The sequence below is a fragment of the Protomyctophum parallelum genome, assembly GCF_964188405.1.
Source record: "Protomyctophum parallelum genome assembly, chromosome: 5".
NCBI classification, from domain to species: domain Eukaryota; kingdom Metazoa; phylum Chordata; class Actinopteri; order Myctophiformes; family Myctophidae; genus Protomyctophum; species Protomyctophum parallelum.
Genome location: NC_139702.1, coordinates 39,458,399 through 39,479,611, shown reverse-complemented (window position 1 = coordinate 39,479,611; position 21,213 = coordinate 39,458,399). Strand labels below are relative to the sequence as shown.

At 43.0% G+C, this 21,213-nt stretch overlaps 3 protein-coding genes across 5 annotated transcripts; 1 reads left to right on the top strand and 2 right to left on the bottom strand.

The window, feature by feature from the left end:
• Positions 1-1,573: 1,573 nt before the first annotated feature.
• On the bottom strand, positions 1,574-11,196 carry LOC310858760 (protein Wiz-like). The gene is made up of 9 exons (XM_083765015.1): positions 11,098-11,196; positions 10,318-10,372; positions 9,512-9,961; positions 8,046-8,861; positions 7,401-7,739; positions 6,221-6,450; positions 5,397-5,595; positions 4,717-4,864; positions 1,574-3,142 (listed from the first exon to the last, which is right to left on the bottom strand). Exons 2-9 carry the CDS (start codon positions 10,328-10,330, stop codon positions 2,986-2,988), a joined length of 2,352 nt encoding a protein of 783 aa, XP_083621141.1. The 5' UTR covers positions 10,331-10,372; positions 11,098-11,196; the 3' UTR covers positions 1,574-2,985.
• Positions 11,197-13,571: 2,375 nt separating this feature from the next.
• On the top strand, positions 13,572-17,597 carry prdx2 (peroxiredoxin 2). The gene is made up of 6 exons (XM_083764925.1): positions 13,572-13,665; positions 14,800-14,920; positions 15,126-15,279; positions 16,346-16,468; positions 16,892-17,022; positions 17,175-17,597. The coding sequence occupies exons 2-6, from the start codon at positions 14,818-14,820 to the stop codon at positions 17,255-17,257; spliced, it is 594 nt and encodes a 197-aa protein (XP_083621051.1). The 5' UTR covers positions 13,572-13,665; positions 14,800-14,817; the 3' UTR covers positions 17,258-17,597.
• A 1,328-nt stretch (positions 17,598-18,925) lies between these two features.
• junba (JunB proto-oncogene, AP-1 transcription factor subunit a) lies at positions 18,926-20,914 on the bottom strand. 3 transcript variants are annotated; one of them, XM_083764562.1, is made up of 2 exons: positions 20,632-20,914; positions 18,926-20,372 (listed from the first exon to the last, which is right to left on the bottom strand). In XM_083764562.1, exon 2 carries the CDS (start codon positions 20,329-20,331, stop codon positions 19,369-19,371), a length of 963 nt encoding a protein of 320 aa, XP_083620688.1. In that variant the 5' UTR covers positions 20,332-20,372; positions 20,632-20,914; the 3' UTR covers positions 18,926-19,368. The 3 variants fall into 3 exon arrangements, with proteins under 3 accessions (XP_083620688.1, XP_083620687.1, XP_083620686.1); XM_083764561.1 differs by having other exon boundaries at positions 20,628-20,911; XM_083764560.1 differs by having other exon boundaries at positions 18,926-20,913.
• Between the last annotated feature and the right edge of the window lie 299 nt (positions 20,915-21,213).

The following is a 21,213-nucleotide window of genomic DNA, read 5'->3' as shown; positions in this document are numbered from 1 at the left end:
CACCATGCATTGTACTGTATAGGATACGATACGTCAGTCCCATCTCACCTGCATTATTTATAAAACATCATAATTTGTACAATTTCTTACAATAGTCTGTTTTAGCTTTCACAAGGCTAGTATCAGAAAGCTCCAATCTAATTGGTGTGTGGAACGAGACGACATCTGTATGCTGTGAATAAAATCACTCCTTACTAGTGAGCACAGACCCTCTGGGATGTAGGGGTTATTAAATCCTAATTTATGAATCGGCTTTTACGAGTGTAGCTCATAGACCAGTCAGATTTATTCATACTGGCAGTAAGAATAATGACCACCCCTATCAATTATAAGTCAGAAGTCACCCTATGGATGCCTAGAGGGCTATATGGCCCATATGGCAATATGTAACAGTAATATAATATCCGTTATATTATACTGTGGATACGAATATAAGATGGGTAATTGCAATCCTCCAAGGAATTCAGAATCTAGCATGGAAATATATTTAAACCAACTGAGTTTTCAGGGGAATGGATAGAGATGTTTAAAATGCTGGAAATTTGAGCAACCAAGCAATGAAAATATTCCCAGGATTACTGGCACCACCTGAACAGAAGCAATCTGCGAACGGAACAGAGGTCTGATGGACAAAGTGAGTGTATCCATTGGATGCAGTCCGGTCTCCGAGCTGTCATTCAGCAGAGGGTATTGTTTGGACATTCCACAGACAGAAGGAATTAAACATGAGTGTCTGACTTTAATATCTTTTGACTCAGCTTAAAGACACAACAACGATAAGGTTTCAAGTAAAGAACATTTGAGGTTTCCATTTCTGTTCCCAGCTGAGCTTCGCAAGGAAACCGCCACGATGGTTTTGTAACACACACACTGCTGTTGTAAAGTAACTCTAAAGACACACACACACACACACACACACACACACACACACATGCACGCACGCACGCACGCACACACAGACACAGACACAGACACAGACACAGACACAGACACAGAGACACAGACACACAGACACAGACCCACACCCACACACACAAAACGTAGATATCTCACAAGAAAATGAAATTACTAGAAGTCACCCATCCCACTGGAGTAAAGGTCTTAACAATTAACGGATATGAAATGTTATATTAAATGTAGGCTATCTAAGAATGAAAAGTTTAAGTTAATAGGCCTACTGCTAATAAAATAAATACAAATAAAAACAGCAAGACTTTTATCGTCTTACAGATGAAAGTGCTCAAAAGATGAGAAATGCATGAATTGAATTTAAGAATAAAAATCCATCCTTGCCTCAATGTATTTGCATTTTTTCTTCGATATGGTAACTCTCTAGTAATGTTAATATAAAACGTTAAAAGAAATACTCATCCTGACGAAGAAGTCAAATTATATATTTTTTTATTTAAAAAAAGATATTGCAAAAAAATTAAACAAACAAGTGAAATGACCATACATGACATATTTACAGTCATAAGTTACCAAGCAAGTTGGGAGGTTATTTCATGTAGACAATAGGGCCATTCCCTAATTACCTTTTCCAAATCAAAATGTATAAATAAAATGACTTAGTTTCATGTGGAACGTACAAAGCCCATTTATTTATATTGATTCCATTTTTCTTTTAAAATAAAACCACATGGAATGTACAAATTCAAAACCTTGAGGAAGATACAAGAACAGACCTGAGCCATTTGATCATCACAATGTATACTTAAACATTAAAAAAGTTAAATTCAGACTGTTAACAGTATGGATGTGGGCTGAATGACATTTTCACTACATCATGGAACCCTAACCCCTATTCTTCACAATTGTGTTAAATAGCTCAAGTATGCCATCTAGGGGTCATAGGGGAAATCTATTTTTTATTATGTCAGTCGATCTCCACAGGAAGGAAACGCGAAAGAGCCGACAAGCTCAGAACTCTTTACAGTTTCAAAATATGTATACAGTAGTGTCACATTATTGTCTACCGACATCCTGATATTTAACCCATACTTCAGCCATTTAGGTTACACACGACTGCAATCTTTTTTTCACATACATTTGAAAAATACAAAAAACAGCAACAGACACACGTGACCTGGCATTAACTAACCATTTAAGCCCTACATATTTCATCATACAACGGAGTGTATTATAGCTAATCAACAGTACAAGATCACAATGTGTCGCACCATAGATCGGGTATTTTCACAATCCTTTTTACTCTTTTTGAGGTTGAAAGCGGTTAACTGGCATTTCTGCTGGCAAGGCACTGAATTAAATCCCCCCACAGACAGTCCACTGTGATCTGACCTCCAGAATACTGAGGGGACTTAAAGTTATTTACAGGTGCTGTGACTTTATTTGTATATTTAAGATATTTGTCATATCTTCCCAGTGCAATTTGTGATTATGAAGCCTAAAAAAACAGAAAACCAAACAAATCATGACATTTGTATTCATATGTTCCTGCTGTGTGGATTTCTGAGGGCTGGAACAAACTACTTTTGTCACAGTAGTCGGTGATGCCACAAGTTTCAGCCTCTTTGTGGGTGCCCTGAGATGTACTCCTCTGTGAGGATCACAATAAGTGTGGCTCCTTTGGGGTGACATTATTGGTGCCAAACATTCATTCAATCATCAGTTTTGTCCCCTCAGCCATCGCAGCATTAAACAAACTGCCCCGCCGATAGGATGGTTCTGTATACAACGTACATGTATGATGGGATGGTTCTGGATACAGTGGGGACCTCATCTTTTTGTATTGTCTTGGTGTTATGTGCTACGTGTTGTTCTTGATGTGGGTGTTTGAACAGACTGTGAAGACAAATATCCTTCGGGACAATAAAGATTATTATTAATCGCAATTATTTGTGTCAATTAATCTTCAACTTAAATGTGTAATCGTGACAGCCCTAAATTGACCTTATGTGTGGTGGTGATGAATGAGGGCTGCAGTATCCCGATTTAGTCGAGAACATAAGTTCGTAGAGTAAACTAGACGGCTACTGGACCCACGAGAGCGGGAGCGGCAACTGGTGCAGGAAGGGTGGAGGCTTTCCCTCTGTAGCCCAGCGACAGGATGTGTTTCTGCAGGTGTCTGATCCAATCCCCCTGAACGGACAGAGGGCCCTGAAACACCTCCTCGCAGAACCTGAGGAACAGAAGAACACCACAAGAGAGCAGCGTGAACACCAATGGATACAAATACATGATGAAGTGCTTTCCACTGCACCACAGAACGGCTCTGAGTCAGAGCACGACGGATAATAGTTGGCAATTAGCCCTTCACTAAATCCCACCCCAAAAAGCGATTGTCCAATGCCAATCCAAATAGTTTAGCAACGGTTGCTATGCAGGTCAAGCTTTCTTCGCTGCTAACGTGCCTATTGGACAAGGATGGGTTGGGGAGGGACTTAGTGAAGGGCTAATTTCCATCATCAGTCCAACTGTGTAGGACAGCCAGGTCGTTCATATCTTCCCCCATTTTTGATACAATACTATAACTCTATACTTACTATGAACTATCTGCATTGTCGCTACAAACATTAAAGGGTTTCGGAATGTCCGCAACTCAATTTGATTGATTAAAAAGTAATCTGAATCCCTGCATGAAACATAACTTCAAGCAATCCGCACATCAACAATAATTTGTCATTTTACTAATATAATTACCCCACAGATTAATGGAAATATCAAATGGGAAGAATGTTGTCAGGCGCACACACACAATGGAACTTAAGGACATTAACCACAATGCGTGCACACAGTGAGATCCTCTGTGCATTCATCCATTTGCATCCAGTTAAATGAACAATGAGTGTATTTCACTGTGCAGCCAGTTTGACTTACAATGGCCCTCATTTATGAAAAACTCATGGACAGAAAACTATAGGTATAGTTATTTCCATGCAATGCTTGGCATTTATCAATGTATCATCAATTTTGATGTGAGGCTGTGAGCATGTCCTGCGATAAAATCTCACATCCAGTTTCAACTTGTGTCGAGTCAAGACAAGTGTTGTTGATGGATAGAAGTGAGTTATTTGCTGTATCTCCTCCAACTGTTGACCATATCAGTGACCTTTTTATGAGACTTCTTTAATGCCACTTTTTAGTTGATTCAATTGGACTTCGAAACGTCAGAAGAATATCTATCTTTACATCTTGGCCATATTCCACTTTTACATGTTATAGTCTAGGCCGGGCGCAACGCTTCTAAACCAATATATTTTTGGGCACGATATTTAAATGAAGAGTGTTCTCAACCGTCGACCACCACGTTTGTCGACGCCAGACCATTGTTAGGCTGTAAGAAATACAACCGTTTGATGAATCACACGTGAACTACACTCACATCTGCTCTACTTTCTATGTTTGATTGATCAATGAGGGCCCGGGTCACTATGTTTTTATTAACCCATTTAGGCCTGACGTCGAAATTTAAAAAATGTCTTCTGAAATCCAACAAATATATGTAATTGGCCACCGACCCCCATCTGAAAATATGTTGTTCCACGGACCTCCCAGACGCAAAGATTTGTTCACTGTGAAAGAATATATATTCCAGGATTTGCGCCACATTTTAAAGATTTTTCAAAGCGCTGCACTTGGTGCCATGCCATGAGCTTGTAGATCTGCTATTTTTCAATAGCTAAAAGTATAACATAATGCTTAAAACACCAAGAATGGGGTTAAACAACATAATACGAGGTTTAATGGACTGACCTGCACTTGAGGGAGTACATTTTGCCCACCAGCTTCACCAGAGGCGTGCGTGGGGGCCGAGGCAGCAGAGCGGGGATGTTCCCAGAACGCGATGCTTGCTGGGAGTTTTCTTCCTCTGTAGCCATTGAGCTTTTCTGGGGCCAAAAACCTGAAACACAACAGAAAGTGTTGGGATTTGGTGCTTGCAAAAAAAAGAAGAGACAAACAAAAACTCAACATTTGCATAAAAAACCAATTCACACACGTAAAAGACATTTATCTATTTTTAAACTACACTTGTTTCTATACATTCTCATAGATCGAATTAAATGTATTCATTATGCAACATTCAAAGGCCGACATGATGTCAACATGGTTAACGTTTGCTTATGATTTGTACCTTTATGATTCATGTCATTATAATATTAGAATGACTGTCATCACCTATGTGTAATTCTTTCATTGTGTGAGTGTGTGTGTTTGCCACAGCCACACCCTCCAATTGCTCTGGGCACGTGCAATCACTGTTGCAAAATGCACAGCAGCAGCGTTTCACCATTGTGTTATTATGTTATGTAGATTATTGACTTATTGTATGAATGGGATCGTGTCATATTCACGCTTAGCAACGGTTGCTATCAAGCTAGCATTGGATAAATCCCTATTGCGGGACGGGGCCTTAGCGAACAGAGATGTCTCACCCGTTGAGGAGCGAGCGCTGAGGTCAGTACAGGCAGCCCTGGCCTGCATGTGGCTTCTAGCTGCGTGTGGTCGTTCCTGAGTTGCTTTAGACGACTCTCCATTGAACAGATACACCTTGTGCACAGACTGCCGAGCCAAAGCAGTCCCAGACACAGAGTCTGAGTCTGAAGGAGCAGGAGAAAGGGCGTTTTTGTGGGTCTAGAAGAGAAATGGATGTAGATTTAGATTAGAGTTCACGTTGGCTACATAAATCTTAATGTAAGGTCCACAAGACAGGATTACAGAGATTGTTTTAGGGCATCATCCCCAGGTAGGAACAGAATAACCTCTGAATTGGTTTATGTACTAATTGTGGGCTCAAGTAGTGAGTCCACTATTATTATCGTAATTATTCTCGGGGCCGTGTGCCCTCTGGAATGTGATGCCATGTGGGAGACAGAGGGAGGGGACTCCCTCTGTTGCTGAGCTGAGAGTCGATGGGTGCTCGTTTATATATAACTATGGACTAGAGCACAACCGAGGCCCGCCGTCCCAAGCGAGTTGCCGTGTCGAACGTTGCTTAGGTCGATTAGCCGACTCGGGGCCGTGGCAAGAGTGTTTTCCCCATAGCCCTACTAGTAGTAGCCGGTGCTGTAAAACAACCGGCTACTACTAGTATAGGACTCCCACACACAAAAAGAGTGTCCCGGGAGGAGGGCTGTGATGACATGTGGCTCAATACTTCATCTGGCTGTTTGACAGATTCGAGAGAGGCCAATGGATCAAATTCAAGTCATGTACTATTTTCTAGTCTTATTTGATGCTATTGAGGAAGACGACAAACCTTCTTGATGAAGAGGTCTCCCGTTTGGTAGCGGCGGGTGATCTCCGCCACTTTGGCCGGCTCCTTCCGGATGAAATCGTGGAGCATTGCGATGGGCGACAGGCCCTTCATTCCCTCTGCCTTCCACTCCACTACCACGCCCAGCTGCCTGAGGTGGGCTCGCGCATGGCTGGCCAGCGCCTTCCTGTTGTCAAACTCAAAGCCACACAGCTCGCATGAGGTGACAGGCGCTGTGGAGGGAGACATTTTAAGAGTGGTTAGAGAGGTCTACAATTAGATTAACCCATTTTGACCTGGGAACAATTCTAAAAACTTCTTCTAAAATCTACAGTTTTCTGTCAGTGGTGCTCAAACATTTTCATGTCAGGGACCCCCAAGATTATATGTAATTGGCCGCCGACCCCCATCTGAAAATATGTTGTTCCAGGGACGCTGTAAAATGGTTCACTGGATCTCTATGGCAGAAAGTAAATAAGACGGCTAGATTAGTTTTCCCATAATGTATTTGGTTCTTTTCAGTTGGCTGGGGCTTCAATACAATGTTGATAAGTCATGTATATGAATGGGGCGGCAGTGGCTCAGGGGTAGATCAGTCCCAGTTTGATCCCGGGCTCCCCCAGAGTTAGTGTCGAAGTGTCCTTGAGCAAGACGCTGAACCCCTAATTGCTCCTGATGTGCAGGTTGGTGCCTTGCATGGTTTCTTCTGCCATCGGTGTATGAATGTGTGTGTGAATGGGTGAATGTAATGCACAATCTATGTAATGCGCCTTGGATAAAGGCGCTATATAACTGCACCATTTACCATTTATATTCTACTGTAGCTGTTCCTGTACAATGGTGTAAAGTCTCTCTAGAAGTGTTAATATTCCGGGCGAGAGGCATGTTGAAGTCAGAAATGAAGAGGCATCTGGTCAAAACCACAGAGAGCTCCTTAGATTACGCATGGCGAGTCTTTCTTTCCGATCGCTAAACAGGGAAGTAAACGGGACCGCAAAAAGCAAGGAGCAGTGCAGAGGATAGGCCAACCCAAAAAAAAAGAGAAATAAATCTGAATATATTTTTCCCCCGTTTGAAATTAAATCAATGAAAAAGTGCTAGGACGTGTACACACGCCGCTTGGATCAGTCGGTTGGATTAGTTATGACGTTCCCACACGTCGTACGTACGGTAAATGCCTTACCAGCCTTGGGGGGAGACGACTTCACTTTCACAGAGAAATCCAGGGGCGAGGTGTAGTGTTTGCTGGGCAGATCCTGGAGCATGTAGCGGGAGTCCAGGGAGTTCTTGGGACCTTGAGGAGCCCACATGGGCACAGCCGAGGCGGAAGAATGTCCACTGGACGACGACGTGGACTCTTTTTTGACCTCGTGGGCCAGGACATCTCTGAGGATGTCAATGGGCGATTCGTTGACCGACCAGGCGATGCCGAGCTGGCGCAGATGGGCTCGAGCATGGCACGATAGGGCCTTACGGCTGTCAAAGAGCTGGCTGCAGACGTCACACTGGACTTCTGGGATGGCTGTGGATTAGTTAAAGAATAATGGGTTGGTTCAAAAGGAGAGCAAGTATAGGAGAATGCGAGGAGGCAAAGAAATCAAAAAATAAATAAATGTATAATAAATATATCTAAATATATGTTATTTGCCTGTTTGAAGTCGATCAGAGCTACTGAATAACAACAGTAAGAACTTAATACAGTAGGTCAAATAAGTGGTCGTCTTCAAGGATTATATAATGTCATTGTATCAAACAATGACATAACATACAGTACTTTACTAACACTACAACTCAAATCACATTTGAGTTATATGGCAACCTGGTTTACCTGAATGGGAGCGCTCTGCAATAGCAGCTGGATTGGACAGCTTCTGTGCAGGAGAGCCGCTGTTACTGTATCTCTCTGGTGAAATGGGAAAAAACATGTCCACTTCCTCAGGCTTGAGCTTCCTACTGAGCGGGTCCACTGCTAGCCGAAAGCCTTTCTTAGCCTTGGGGGCCCGGTTGGCAGGTGAAGACGGGGACTGAGTGGATGACGGGATTGGGGAGAGGGCCGGAGACAGAGACCGAGAATGGGACGGGGAGGGAGCCGAGACCACGCCGGCGGCAATGTTCATTTCGAGGGGCCGTATGCCTGCTAGGACACCGCTGGTGACCAGCTCCTGGACAGTGTCGATGGCGGAACCTTTCTCCAGCAGATGAGACACGCCTATCTGCCGCAGATGAGACCGCGAGTGGCTTCCCAGGCCTCTGCGGTTCTCGAACTCCTCTCCGCAAAGAATGCAGGTATAGTCCTCGGAGGTCGTTTTGGCTCGTTTGCTGGGAGGTGCCTGGAGGAGGGCAGAAGAAGATGGAGATCCTTTGAGCGTGGGTGTGGTGGTGGACAGGGCAGAGGACCGTTTGGTGGTGGACTTGGCAGGGGAGTGGAGGTTGAACGGATCCTCCTGCTGACCGCTACTGCCCGGCTTGATGTCCTCCGCCTTGATGATCTCGTTGAGGAGCTCGATGGGGCTCTTGCCGTCTCCGCTCTCGGTGATTCCGAGCTGCCGTAGGTGAGCGCGGGCGTGGCTGGCCAGACCTTTGCGCGTCTCGTACCAGGCGCCGCACAGCTGGCACACGTGAGCTTCGTCCTTGGAATTAGAGGCTGCACAAATACAATAAGAGGGAAAGCAGGAGGTGACATTTGTGTGTCGTTTAATTATGTTAGTAATTGTATAATTTGTATTAAAACCAAACATATTACTAGAAATCAAGAACTTGTGCACTTGTGTAATTTAATAATTAGTCAATAGACAGAAACTTAATCATATAGCATTTTTGTGTTTCAATAATCGGTTTAGTGATGCATCACCCAAGAATTTCTAATATTATGTGCTTACTATTTCACCTAAATGTATCCATATTAAAGATGGATTATAAAAAGTAAGTGCTGGGTAAACAAATTCAAAATGTCTGTTTGGATTCACCCCAACTTTGATGAGCATAATTAATTGCAGATTAAAAGAAAAAAGAAATTGACAGATTATGCTGCATTCACATGGGATCAGGCAAACGGTAGACGTCAAACCGAAAGTCATTTTAGTGGACGGAAGCAGGACGGTAAACGGAACGGCACGGCAGCCAGAACCGGCGACGGTAATAGCAATGTTAAAAATATTTAATCTTTTTACCGTTACGTGCCGTCCTGCAGGTTTTGCCTTTTGCCGTCTACAGCTTGCCTGATTCCATGTGAATGGAATTATTGCTCATCGATTCATTCAACATAACTTTCCAAATTGTATGTTCAGGTATTACCTAAGGTGAGAGGGGCATCGGTCAGCTGTGGAGCCCAGAGTGGCTTGGCCACAGGCTCGTAGGATCCCACGGAGGTGGAGGACAATGAGGGGAGGGAGGCAGCATACTCTTTAAAGCCAGGCGGAGAGGTCGACTTTTGTGATGAGACCGTCGTGAATTTACTCCACGCTTTGGAGGAGGAAGAACCCTTGTCCTTAGTCACAGGACGTGCCGTGGACTCCTTTTGGGCTGCTTTTTGGGGCAGGGGGGTTGCGGGGGAGGACGATGATTCGGGGTTGGACAGAGGGACATCATCTTTCTCCTCTAGGATCTTGTAGAGCAGCTCTATGGGTGCTCCGCTGCTTTCCGACATGCTCACGCCGAGCTGCCGCAGATGCAGGCGGGCATGGCTGGAGAGGCCTCGTCGTGTCTCAAAGTAGGTCCCGCATACCTCGCATATGACCGGAGTTCCTGTGATGGAGGTGAGGAACGTGGAGAAGTGTGTGAGACAGCTTAACCGATTTAGACCCGACACCTGATTCTACTAAATGTCTTCTAAATCATTACAGTTTTCTATGTCAGTGGTTCTCAAACTATTTCATGTCAAGGACCCCAAAGATTATATGTAATAGGCCGCGGACTCCCATCTGAAAATATGTTGTTCCAGGGAATGCCCCAGAAGCAAAGATATAGAGTTAAAAACATTTGCTCTGAAAGAATATATATTAAAAGATTTGCAACACATTTTCATGATTTTTCAATAGCTAAATTATAATAATGCTTAAAACACCAAAAGGGGTTCCTGTCCTGAATGGAGTTCCTCTTACCATTTGAGTCCATTCCAGTCTCTTGTGTACTCCAAGATTGAGAATGATCTCTGACCTTGAGGTGAAGAATGTATACATTGGTAAATATCAAACATCAATCAAGTGTCAAAGGTGATTGATCGATTTTTTTTATTTCACAGTATGTAGAATGGGTACATACATTTCAAACGAAAACACAAAGTCAATACAAAAACTGTTGTGGACAAACCATGATAAAGCATTACACTTGTTTACAACAGGGTCTACCATTTTCAATTCATCAGAACATTTAGAGGCGTACAATTTATACACTTCTATAAAATAATGGAACCAATAATAATAATAGAATAATGGAATAATAATGGAACAAAATGGATGGACCCTATATAACGGGTCCATTTGGTTCCATTTGTACACTGTCAGAGTTAAATTAACATTGATTTTACAATATAAATTGGGGGTCCCAGAGATGGTAAATGTCACTAAATGGGGGTCCGTAGCCTAATGGATGTCAAACTGGGAGTCCTTGAAATGAAAATGGTTGAGAATCACAATCACTGCTAGAACCGTGAAAATCTTCTCTTATGGGGGGGGTCCTTGTTGGCATATCTTTTCATGAAAACCATTGTTTTTGTTGAGACGATTCAGCTAACGTTGTGTAGCTAGATTATTAGCTACACGCTAGCACTGCCTGCTACAGATTAAAGCCTCCTATGAAATGAACGACGCGTTGACAACTGAATCAGAATACAATCACCATTTAAAGATCAAAGTTCATATACCGTATTTTAACTCACTCACCTAACGTTAATACTTCAATGTTGTGTGTACGGGCGGCCTGATCAAACAAGTTTCACAACACTAAACACACACAATCATCACCGGACGACGTGCACACACTCAACTTCAAAATAAAAGTTATATTACATTTTACATTCTCGAGAAATGAATTCATTTAAATTAGATTTTAATAATAATAATAATAATATTTATTATTATTTTTTATTAATATTGTTACATTTGTAGTTATGGGATATTTATCAACGTTGATTGACATGTTAAATACGTAATCATATAACTTGGTAAGACTGATTAAAAAATTATTTGCGATAAACCGCTGCCAATAGAGACTTTAAGATAGATTTTATTTTGAAATTAGCCGTTTTAGCTTCCAGGGTGTCGGCGCGCCGAAAGTAGAGCCGATCTGCAAGCTCACACGGCGTCGCGAAGGCAACGCCCCGTGAGCTTGTAGATCAGCTGTTTCCGGCGCGCGACACCGTGGTCCGGCGAAGCGCTTCTGGAAGATCCTTTCCTCTACTTCTTGCAGCGGTCTTTTCCACTGTTGCCATGTCTGCTTATTATAAGCGACTTTGGGGGCTTCTTTTTCTGTAAAGTTCACATCATGTATGTATATGAAAACCTGAAAAACCTGTCAGTCCGTCACACCACCATATATGGCCGTCAGTCCATCACGCCTTGTGACACGTCACGCCAACCGTCTCCATAGGCTATATGAAGATCACGAGTCACGACACTGACCTCATCAAACCCTGGATAGCCATACATGGAGAAGACTGGGTCATCACCTAGATCTGCATATAAGCCGGCCAGCAACTCTACATCTGACCTCAAACCCTTAGATCTCCATATATGGATCGAGCTGACCTAGTCTCGCGTGATAATAATATACCACTGCGCTGCACTGCGTGCCTCGGGCAATATGCATTGCATATGCATTAGAAGGCAGATGAAGTCTGGCTGCGCCAGGCTAGAGCTGACCTGTTCTGACATTCCATATGTTGATTGATCTTTCCCCACCTAACCCGTCCTTCCTCTTCGATGTCTCCCTTTTGACTGATACCTGTCCATTCAAACTCTAGACGGCCCGCCCCAAAGTTATTAGTAGAGTTCTCAACAGGCCCAAAAATGTAGGCCCGGCCCTACCTGGGCTAGATCTCCATATATGGAGCTGACCTGTTCTGATTCCATATGTTGATCTTACCTCATCAAACCCTGTACAAGACATGCTCCATATATGGCCAGTACAGAATTAATTCCATATGTTCATCTGACCCCCCATTCCAAAGCGCCAGCCCTCGCCCAGCAGTCTGCAGTCACCCAGGCAGGCACGGATGCCGTGCGAGAAGCCCTTTGGGGCGAGGTCGCTTCATAATTCTTCTTCATAATTCTTCTTCAATTAGAGAATGTAGAAGAATTATTATTTTGATGTATTTTGTATTTTGTATGTCTGTTATCTCTCCTAATGGTATTGATTGATTGATTGAAATATTTATTAACAGTTTGTAGAATTTACAGTACATTTTAAGCACAAACTCAATACAAAAACTGTCAACTGTGAGTGGACGACCCAATTAAGCATTACACTTGTTTACAACAGGGTCCACATTGTTCAATTCATCAAAACATTTAAAGACATACAGACATTTAGAGACATACAAATAGACATTTCTATGTAGCTAAAGTACAGAACAGGAATTCATCATATGGGAAGCAAAAAAGGGAAAAGATACAATATACAGTGAGGGAAAATGGGGGGGGGGGGGGGGTGGGGGGGATTCAGATTTTACAGAGGCCAGTTTCGAATTGCAGCCATCCGTAGGTGCCCTTTGAGAGCGGTTTTGAAGGAGTCAAGGGATTCACATGTCTTAATGACTGTTGGTAGGGCGTTCCACATTTTGGTGGCATAGGAGCGAAAATAATTTAGTCCCTTGTTTGTGCCGAATCTGGGTTGTACATGGTTTGTTGCACTCCCTCTGGTGTTGTGGGTGTGGACTTCGTTTACATTAAGGAAGTATTTAGACAGGTACATGGGTATCTTGGTGGTGTATCGAATCTTGTGGACCAGACCCATTGCAAGATGCTGTACTCTGTCGTCGACCCTAAGCCATCCCAGCCTGTCAAAGTGGGCAGGGGTGAGGTGGGTTCGGGGGGTGAGGCCAAGTAGGAGCCTGACCAGTTTGTTTTGGGAGGTCTGGAGCCTTGTTTTAAGGGCCTTTGAGGTGCTGTGGTACCAAGTATACCACATCAATACAGCATGGAATGGACAAAGTCTTATCCAAGAGAGGCTTAATGTCATCAAATGGTGGTCCGTCCGTGGGTCAAATGCTGAATAAATAATGGGCCTTGACATGAAAAGGGCTAATCTAAAAAATGAAAACATGGCACAATTGTTTCAAAAAGGTTGCAGTTAGACCCCTGCCTGGCCTATATAGTTGCTTGACCTGGCTGCTTATTTCTCTCCCACAAATCTGGCAACCCAGAGCCGGTTCTGTCTCTTCTCCACTCATTCTGCAAGCAGAGCCTCTCTCCGTCCCCACGTCTCTCCATTCTACCCACAGAACACGCACTGTAAGTGAAAATGTCACACATTTCTTCTCTTTATTCGTGTTTTCAGTTGAACCGTGCACGTATAATGTATTTACTTTAGACCAGAGTCCCTTGTGGCGTTCTTTGGGAGAGAGTTTAAAACAAAGGACCCTGGCTATGCTAGCCAGACAGTGTGCACTGCACTGTGGGTCACTCACTTCATCTCCTCCTCCTTCGGGGACTTGGGGCCTCTTTCTATAAGCTTGTTCTTTGGTTCTTTGTCCCTGATTTTGTAAATAATGTCGAGAATGTCGATCATAAGTAACGAGACTTTTATTTGCTATAATCTTGTCGAAATATATACCGGTCATTAATTTAGCATATTACATATAGCTTCATTGCACAGATAATGTACTGATAGATATTAGGTTATTTATTGCCTTGCTTATGATTCTTGATGACTATTTCTATGTATTTGATGTAATACATTGTATTGTTCCTGCTTGCTGTAAATCTCTCTGGATTAAGGGCGTCTGCTAAACCCCTAGATTGTACATTGTACATTGTATTCTTTTCTTAATCCCTAATTGCTGCTGTGCGGTTGTGTAACGTGACTCAAACAAAGTCTAAAAAAATATGCAACAAAAAAATATTAACGACTGCAATGAATAGTTTACTGTTGCATTTACTCATGCACTTTAATTGGTATTAATTTTGTCAATAGATGGCGTAATGTTACAATCAATGTCTTAATCGATGAAAACCATGATGATGATTGTGAAAAAGCAGTGATTAAAATTATCTGAACTTCTCCAATGGTGCGGCATCATCACCACTAGTATTTTCTAAGTTACTTATTGGTTATGTGATTATCCTCCATGATATTGTATGTATGTATGGTAAGCCTCTTAAATAACTGTTGTGCACTGAACAACTGACACGCATGTGACTTTGTTTAACCCATGGTTTTAACGCGTTGATCCAGTATGACACTTGGGAGAGAACAGTCAAACCTTTGAGTAGGTGCCTGATATGTTTATAGTTTGGACCTTTCTACTTGTGTGACCTAATTATATTGTGGCTGACATTGAAAAGGAGCACCCTGCCTACTAGATTAGTGCTTCTTCGCATATTAATTATAGCGTTGATAAATTGATATTATTTTTCTTCCCTCAGTGAACTGCCCACACCACCATGTCGTCTGGGAATGCTAAGATCGGCAAACCTGCCCCCAACTTCAAAGCCACAGCTGTGGTTGATGGGCAGTTTAAAGACATCCAGCTATCCGACTACAAAGGTAATAGACATGAACTATATAATGTCTTACTGGAAAAGCACCATTTTAAATGGTTCCTCAGTTTCTAGGTCTGTCATTTGCACATACACACTGTTTTTGAATGGTAGACCGTGGCAGAGTTAAAAGCAGACTGATAAATAACATATAAGGTATAACTAATAGATTGTCCACAATGTACATCTGCTAACTCCTCTGTGTTATCCAGGGAAATATGTGATCTTTTTCTTCTACCCCCTGGACTTCACCTTCGTGTGCCCCACTGAGATCGTGGCTTTCAGCGAGAGGGCAGAGGAATTCCGTAAGATTGGCTGTGAGGTCATTGGCGCCTCCACAGACTCTCACTTCTCTCACCTGGCCTGGTGAGCATTGATTATTATCATCAGACTGTTAGGGCCGATTCATACTCCTATTTTACCACTGTACTGCCGAAATGATTTTGGCTAGTCAGAAAGTTTCTGTAGCACCGAAGAGCCGATTTTAGGACGGTATGTTGGAAGGTTAACACCCGACCCAGGCCCCAGCTTATCTCTTCTGACTCTGCTGATCTGTATAGTGGTGATATGTTCTTTGGCACCAGATATGCTGAGAAGAACCAACTGTCTCATGATGACTCTGTCCAACTTGGCTTTCTAGAAAGAATCATAATCCAAAAAATTACAATTTAAAACGAGAGCTTACTTTCAAAGTACATCGTGTTAACACTTTGACTACTATTCACAATTTGCCAGAATTAATTAATTGTAGAACACTTTTGCTGCGATTCGTGAGTTGCCCGAGTTATGTTTTCATTGTTTAGTCGCGTTTTAATGACGTCATCGCAAAAAGGTCTGTCGTGCTGACGTGCAAAGGGTTAATATGGGAAATTGAGTCCCTGTTTACTGGGAAAGTTGCATAGCAGTGCGCGGCTGCCCTGTCCTGCCTGTTGTTGTGGTCGGCACTTTGGAATATTTTTCAACACAAGCGATTACACTGTTTTTAAAGTGAATTTTCATGACAAGCAACTCAGCGATCGGTGGTACTGGTAAGGTAAACTTTAAACATTAAACATAGGCAGTCTAGCCTTTAAGACGCTCATTTAATCCTGGCATTAAAACTGTTAACTCAAGATTGAAACAAATGTGCATTTCAGTTTATGGAATGGACTTTAGTATGGAGGTCCAACTCAGTCCAGAATTATATATGATAAAAATATCATATTTTGGATGAGGAGGGGGTCACAAGTCCTAGCAACTGTGTTGCAATTCCTCCTGTCCTGTGGATGTTTTCAGTTAAAGTATCAATTTTGTTTTATAGAATTTTATTTCTGTTATTGCTGCAATTGTTTTTGTTCTATTATTCTTTTCTTTGAGTATGCAGATATATAGAGATGTATGGGTTGTAAATTCATTTTATTTTAAGTGAAATAAAACTCATTCATTTATTTAGGATCAACACACCAAGGAAAGAGGGTGGTCTGGGTCCCATGAACATTCCCTTGGTGGCAGATCTCACTCAGTCCATCTCCAGAGATTATGGCGTGCTCAAGGAGGATGAAGGCATTGCATACAGGTTGGATTTATATTTTTTTACTATATCACTTCACCATAGTCCACAGTTTAATGTTGGGTATGGGCATTTATTATGGATTGCTTTGAAACCTGAAAATGTCTTTGTCACCGGCAAACGGGACTATATGCTTGTCGTCCAGTGTGTAGTATTCCTCACAATTTGGAGAAATGTGTAAGGAAGTAGGCTTTTATCATTGCTGAACTGAAACTTGTCTGTTGTACACGTGTAGGCTTACTTGAACAAAAATCTAAATTTGTTTCAGAGGGGAAGGTTCATGCTGCCAACCAATAGTACTTGCCACATGACTGTCTCCGATTTCCCTGTTTGATAACATGATTGGTGCATAGTTTACTACACACACACACACACGTGTGATTGACCACTTTTGCTTAGGACTTAAACTTGTACATTTGTCCCTGTTAGGGGTCTGTTTGTGATCGATGACAAGGGCATCCTGAGACAGATCACCATCAATGACTTGCCTGTTGGCCGCTCTGTGGATGAAACCCTGCGTCTGGTCCAGGCCTTCCAGCACACTGACAAATTTGGAGAGGGTAAATAAACTGAACAACCTATTTAGTCATACAGAAAGGACACAGAATGAGTTATTGCTGATGTTTATTCACACATGTATGGTGTCCTTGTGCGTATGTTTAAAAGTTTAAAACTGTCACTGAATGTGGTCGATTTTTTTCCCTCCCCGCAGTGTGCCCCGCTGGCTGGAAACCAGGAAGTGATACCATTGTCCCTGATGTCCAGAAGAGCAAGGCATTTTTCTCCAAGCAGTAAAAGTGACCCTTTCCCCTCCGTTGACTTCCTAGTCGTAGCACTTAACCCTCAGATGAGAAGTTTTTTCCCGTTCCAGGCAGTTTCTCTTTTTGGTGTCCAATGTCATCTCAACAAATTCTGCAAGTTTGAAAGTGATTTACACAAACCCACTTCACTTCCTACATGTTCCTGGCCTCATAGTCCTACGCACTGAAAGTACATAGCTAATGATTATTTTGTACTTTGTTCTGTTACTTAATCAGTCAGCCGTCTCATTTAAAGCAATGGAAAGTATTGATATGTTTGGCAGTGTTGAGTGTTTTGTGTCAAAGAAATAAAGCAAAGTGGAAATACTTGTTAATTTAGTTGTGTTGTGGTTGGTCATTCAACATTTCTACAACATGAACACTAGGTGGCACCATTGTACTTCTACATGTTGCCATGTGACTTTTTTTGTTTCTGTAACATTTTGGATGTGTGGTTAACAGTGGTGTAAACTTGAGTACAATTTTGAGTATTTACAATACTTTTACTACACTACTTTTAGTTCTACACTACATCTTGGATCCAAATATTGTACTTTTACTACACAACTTAACAATTTATGTAGATTTTGATTAGGCCTACCAGTACATTTGAATTCCAAACTTTTATTGAGTGAGTAAAATGTGTTTTTCCACCACTGACAGTGGTGAAGAATTTGGAGTAGGCCTATGTCTTTATATATGCCAGTTGTTTCCAAACTGCCATGTTACACCCAAATGCCACAGGCCAGATGTGGAAAACATAATAGTTGCTGGGTATGATTGGTAGGGTACTAAACTGAACGGAATTGTTCTACAAAACATATGGTGGACTTGTTTAGGCTCCTTGTGCTGCCTTTATTTTAGCTGTTTGTGTTACGTAGCTTGTGCCACTTTGGGAAACACTAATTGTTGTTCCCATAAGCATTTAATGTGTTTTAGGACACTGGGGAGAATAACATTTATCCAGACCCAATATTGGTCCATTTGTATTGAGTAGTCTGAGGGTTAACTCTTTTACAGTAGGCTACTTTGGTTATAATTTTTAGTCCACACTATCCAATATAAGTTCAAATCTGTTAGTTGTAGGACAATGTTATATAATACACATAAGTTTGAACATTTTTTCAACTAACTGGGCTGTCTGTTATGGGAAATTGAGAACTGAGTGGGGAAACTCCCTATCTGATAATAAACCACTCATTGACAAACCTACATGCATGCGCGCACACACACACACACGCCCAGAACGCGACGTTTCTGGGCACTCGGGCAATGTAGGTGGGAGTTCCCGGAAACCTTTTCGTGAAATGTGACGTTTAACAGAGAAGTTGCCCATATATAGACATACGTAAGTGCGTCAGTAGGAAAACATTCCCCATCGGCATGTCAGCGTCTCGCTAGGCTAGCCTACTTATACTGCTCTATAAACTAACTAATATAGCCTCCTGCGAGTCCTGCCTGCTAGACTTTCTGTTTCTATATAGTCCACCATTTATTCAGAAATGTAGTGTTTGGTAACTGCAGTTGGATAACAACCATGGTTGTTATCCAACGATTCCAACCGAAATACAGAGCCAATATTAAGTGTTCTCTCTATTCTCTATATAGACTAGGCTACCAATAATGATATCTGTAACAAAGTCGACAAAACTCCACAGTTTTCTCAATTGTATGTATTTACTTAAATATTTACTGTACACGTAAAAAAAAAACAAGACAGGCACAGCCTGACGAACACAAATAACTTACAGTGGAATGCATCACGATCACAAACAATGGCACAGTAAATTGTAAACAGGCCAAGCCAGAGAAGTGACTTTATAGAGATTCAAAATAGTTTAAAAAAATGCCCTAAGTGTTTCAGTCTTGTGTGCTTATGATTTCGTAGCCTTGTGTTCAGAGACTCAGAGAAACCACTTTTATAACCTCGTCCTAAAACGTACCAATTTAAACGTTTTTACAAACGTAAAAACACATTGTCTTTTAAAAAAAAGTCTCGTGTTCTTGTCAGTGCATTTTACTTTGTTTTTGACCAGCTGTTCGTATACATTGTCCAGTGTTTTTTCTTTTTGTAAAAGTGCATTGTCTCAATCAATGTCTCGTATATTAATAGGACTTAACATTGGGTGCCAACATGAGCTGACAGCCACTGGTGACGTGCGTCATGACTTTCTGTTTGAGCTGGGCCACCTGGTCCCGGAGGACCGAGGCGGTGTTCGACAGGCCCACGTTGTCCGTCTTCAGCACCTTCACCTTGTCCTCTAGCCGCGAGATGCGCTCCAGCTTGCGCTTCCGACACTTGGTGGCGGCGAGCCGGTTCCGCAGACGCTTGCGCTCCGCCTTGATGCGCTCCTGGTTCTCCATGTCGATGGGCGACATCGGCGGAGAGTCGCAGCTGTCGCTGCTGTTCATGTCGGGCACCGTCTGGGGCTCCTCCTTCATGACGCCGAAGGCGGAACGCTGCGCCGCCGCCGCATGGAGGCCAGCTCCGGACAGCGAGGAGGAGTGCTGGAAGTGATGGTGGTGCGCCATGGCTTGGGGATGATGTTGGTGTTGGTGGTGGTACTGGTGAGGCAGGTAGCTGATGGTGGTGGACGGGTAGGAGGCCGCGGAGGAGGAGGAGCAGCTGCCCAGTGTGGTGTACTCGAGGGGCTCGCCGTGCGTCATGGAGGCGGAGGACGAGCCGAACACCACGGGCACAGAGCCGGGGCCCGGGCACGAGGACACCTGCACGCCGCCGCCCCCCACCGTGCCGATGGACACGTTCGGCGGGGCCATCTGGTTCATCTTGTGGAGGTCGTCCAGCGCTTTGACGAAGCCGTCTGCGAAGCCCTCCTGCTCATCGGTGATGCCCCGGTACTGTAGGTACTGTGCGGGGGTCGGCGTGGTAAGGACCCCGTTGCTGTTCTGGATGATCAGTCGCTCCAGCTCCGGAGAGGCGAGCTTTAGAGAGCCCTGCGCGTCCGCCGATGCGCTTCCTACCGGGTAGAATCCACCGTCGGCGGCGGCGGCGCGTAGCTGTGACTTGAGATTTGAATTCCGATATGAATCCGCGAAGTTCAAGTTCATGTTCTGCTTTAGGAGCTTGTAGTCTGGCAGCAGGGCAGCGCCTGAATGGCCATAAGCAGAGAGAAACGAGTCGTCATAAAAAGGCTGTTCCATTATTGTGGACATATTTCAAAGCAAAACAGTCAAAATACACAACGTGTGCGCAGCGATGTTGCCTGGGACAGACACCGATCGCCCCAAATTGTTTCTCTGTTTTACAGCTCAAGTCCCGGCTGTACTATTTATGCTGACGAATGATCAAAAGTTACCAAAGCAAAGCAAAACTTCCCAAAAAAAATAGTGGAACTGTACTGTACCAACTTGTAGTTGTGTTCCTTTAGCGGTGTCCAGCGACTATTTCTGATGTTTTGATTCCAATCCCTGTTGTCGCTGTTTTCCCTTTACGCTTCTCTCTTAATGAAAAGTTTGACTTGTACTTGTTTCCTCGTTTATTATACTCGTGTACTACTGTGTGTGTCAGTGCTGTGGCACTGTGAGCTCCTTGGTATTTATAGGATCTTGTTCTTCCACAGGCTGGCCAACCTGTTAGTCTACAGCGATTGGCCGCTTCCTTATAGCCCGCCCCCCGGGATGTTAGGTTCTTGATGACGTTGTTGCCAGGAACAAGGACAGTAAACAAGATCATTGTTAGAGAAAACTGTGTGGTAAACGATAGCATACTGTACTCGATATTAAAGCTAATATAACCTGAATACGCTCTAAAAACACACATGGCTTTTTTAAAAGATGATTCATTGAGTATGAAGGACCCAAATGGAAACAAGCCAAAGCCAAAGGACTGAGAGAGGGTTAAATCCTCTTAGCAGACCTGGTATTGAACTGTACTTTCTTGTGCTTTCTGGAAACGGTTAATAAAGTATTCAATCGATCAATATCAATCAA

Coding starts and splice junctions, on each gene's coding strand:
- prdx2 (XM_083764925.1), top strand. CDS start 14,818: ATGTCGTCTGGGAATGCTAAGATCGGCAAACCTGCCCCCAACTTCAAA. Junction 14,921..15,125: donor CCAGCTATCCGACTACAAAG/GTAATAGACATG, acceptor TGTGTTATCCAG/GGAAATATGTGATCTTTTTC. Junction 16,469..16,891: donor GATGAAGGCATTGCATACAG/GTTGGATTTATA, acceptor TGTCCCTGTTAG/GGGTCTGTTTGTGATCGATG.
- junba (XM_083764560.1), bottom strand. CDS start 20,436: ATGTCCACAATAATGGAACAGCCTTTTTATGACGACTCGTTTCTCTCT.
- LOC310858760 (XM_083765015.1), bottom strand. Junction 7,740..8,045: donor TGCAGAGCGCTCCCATTCAG/GTAAACCAGGTT, acceptor ACTAATCCACAG/CCATCCCAGAAGTCCAGTGT. Junction 5,596..6,220: donor GAGACCTCTTCATCAAGAAG/GTTTGTCGTCTT, acceptor TTTCTCTTCTAG/ACCCACAAAAACGCCCTTTC.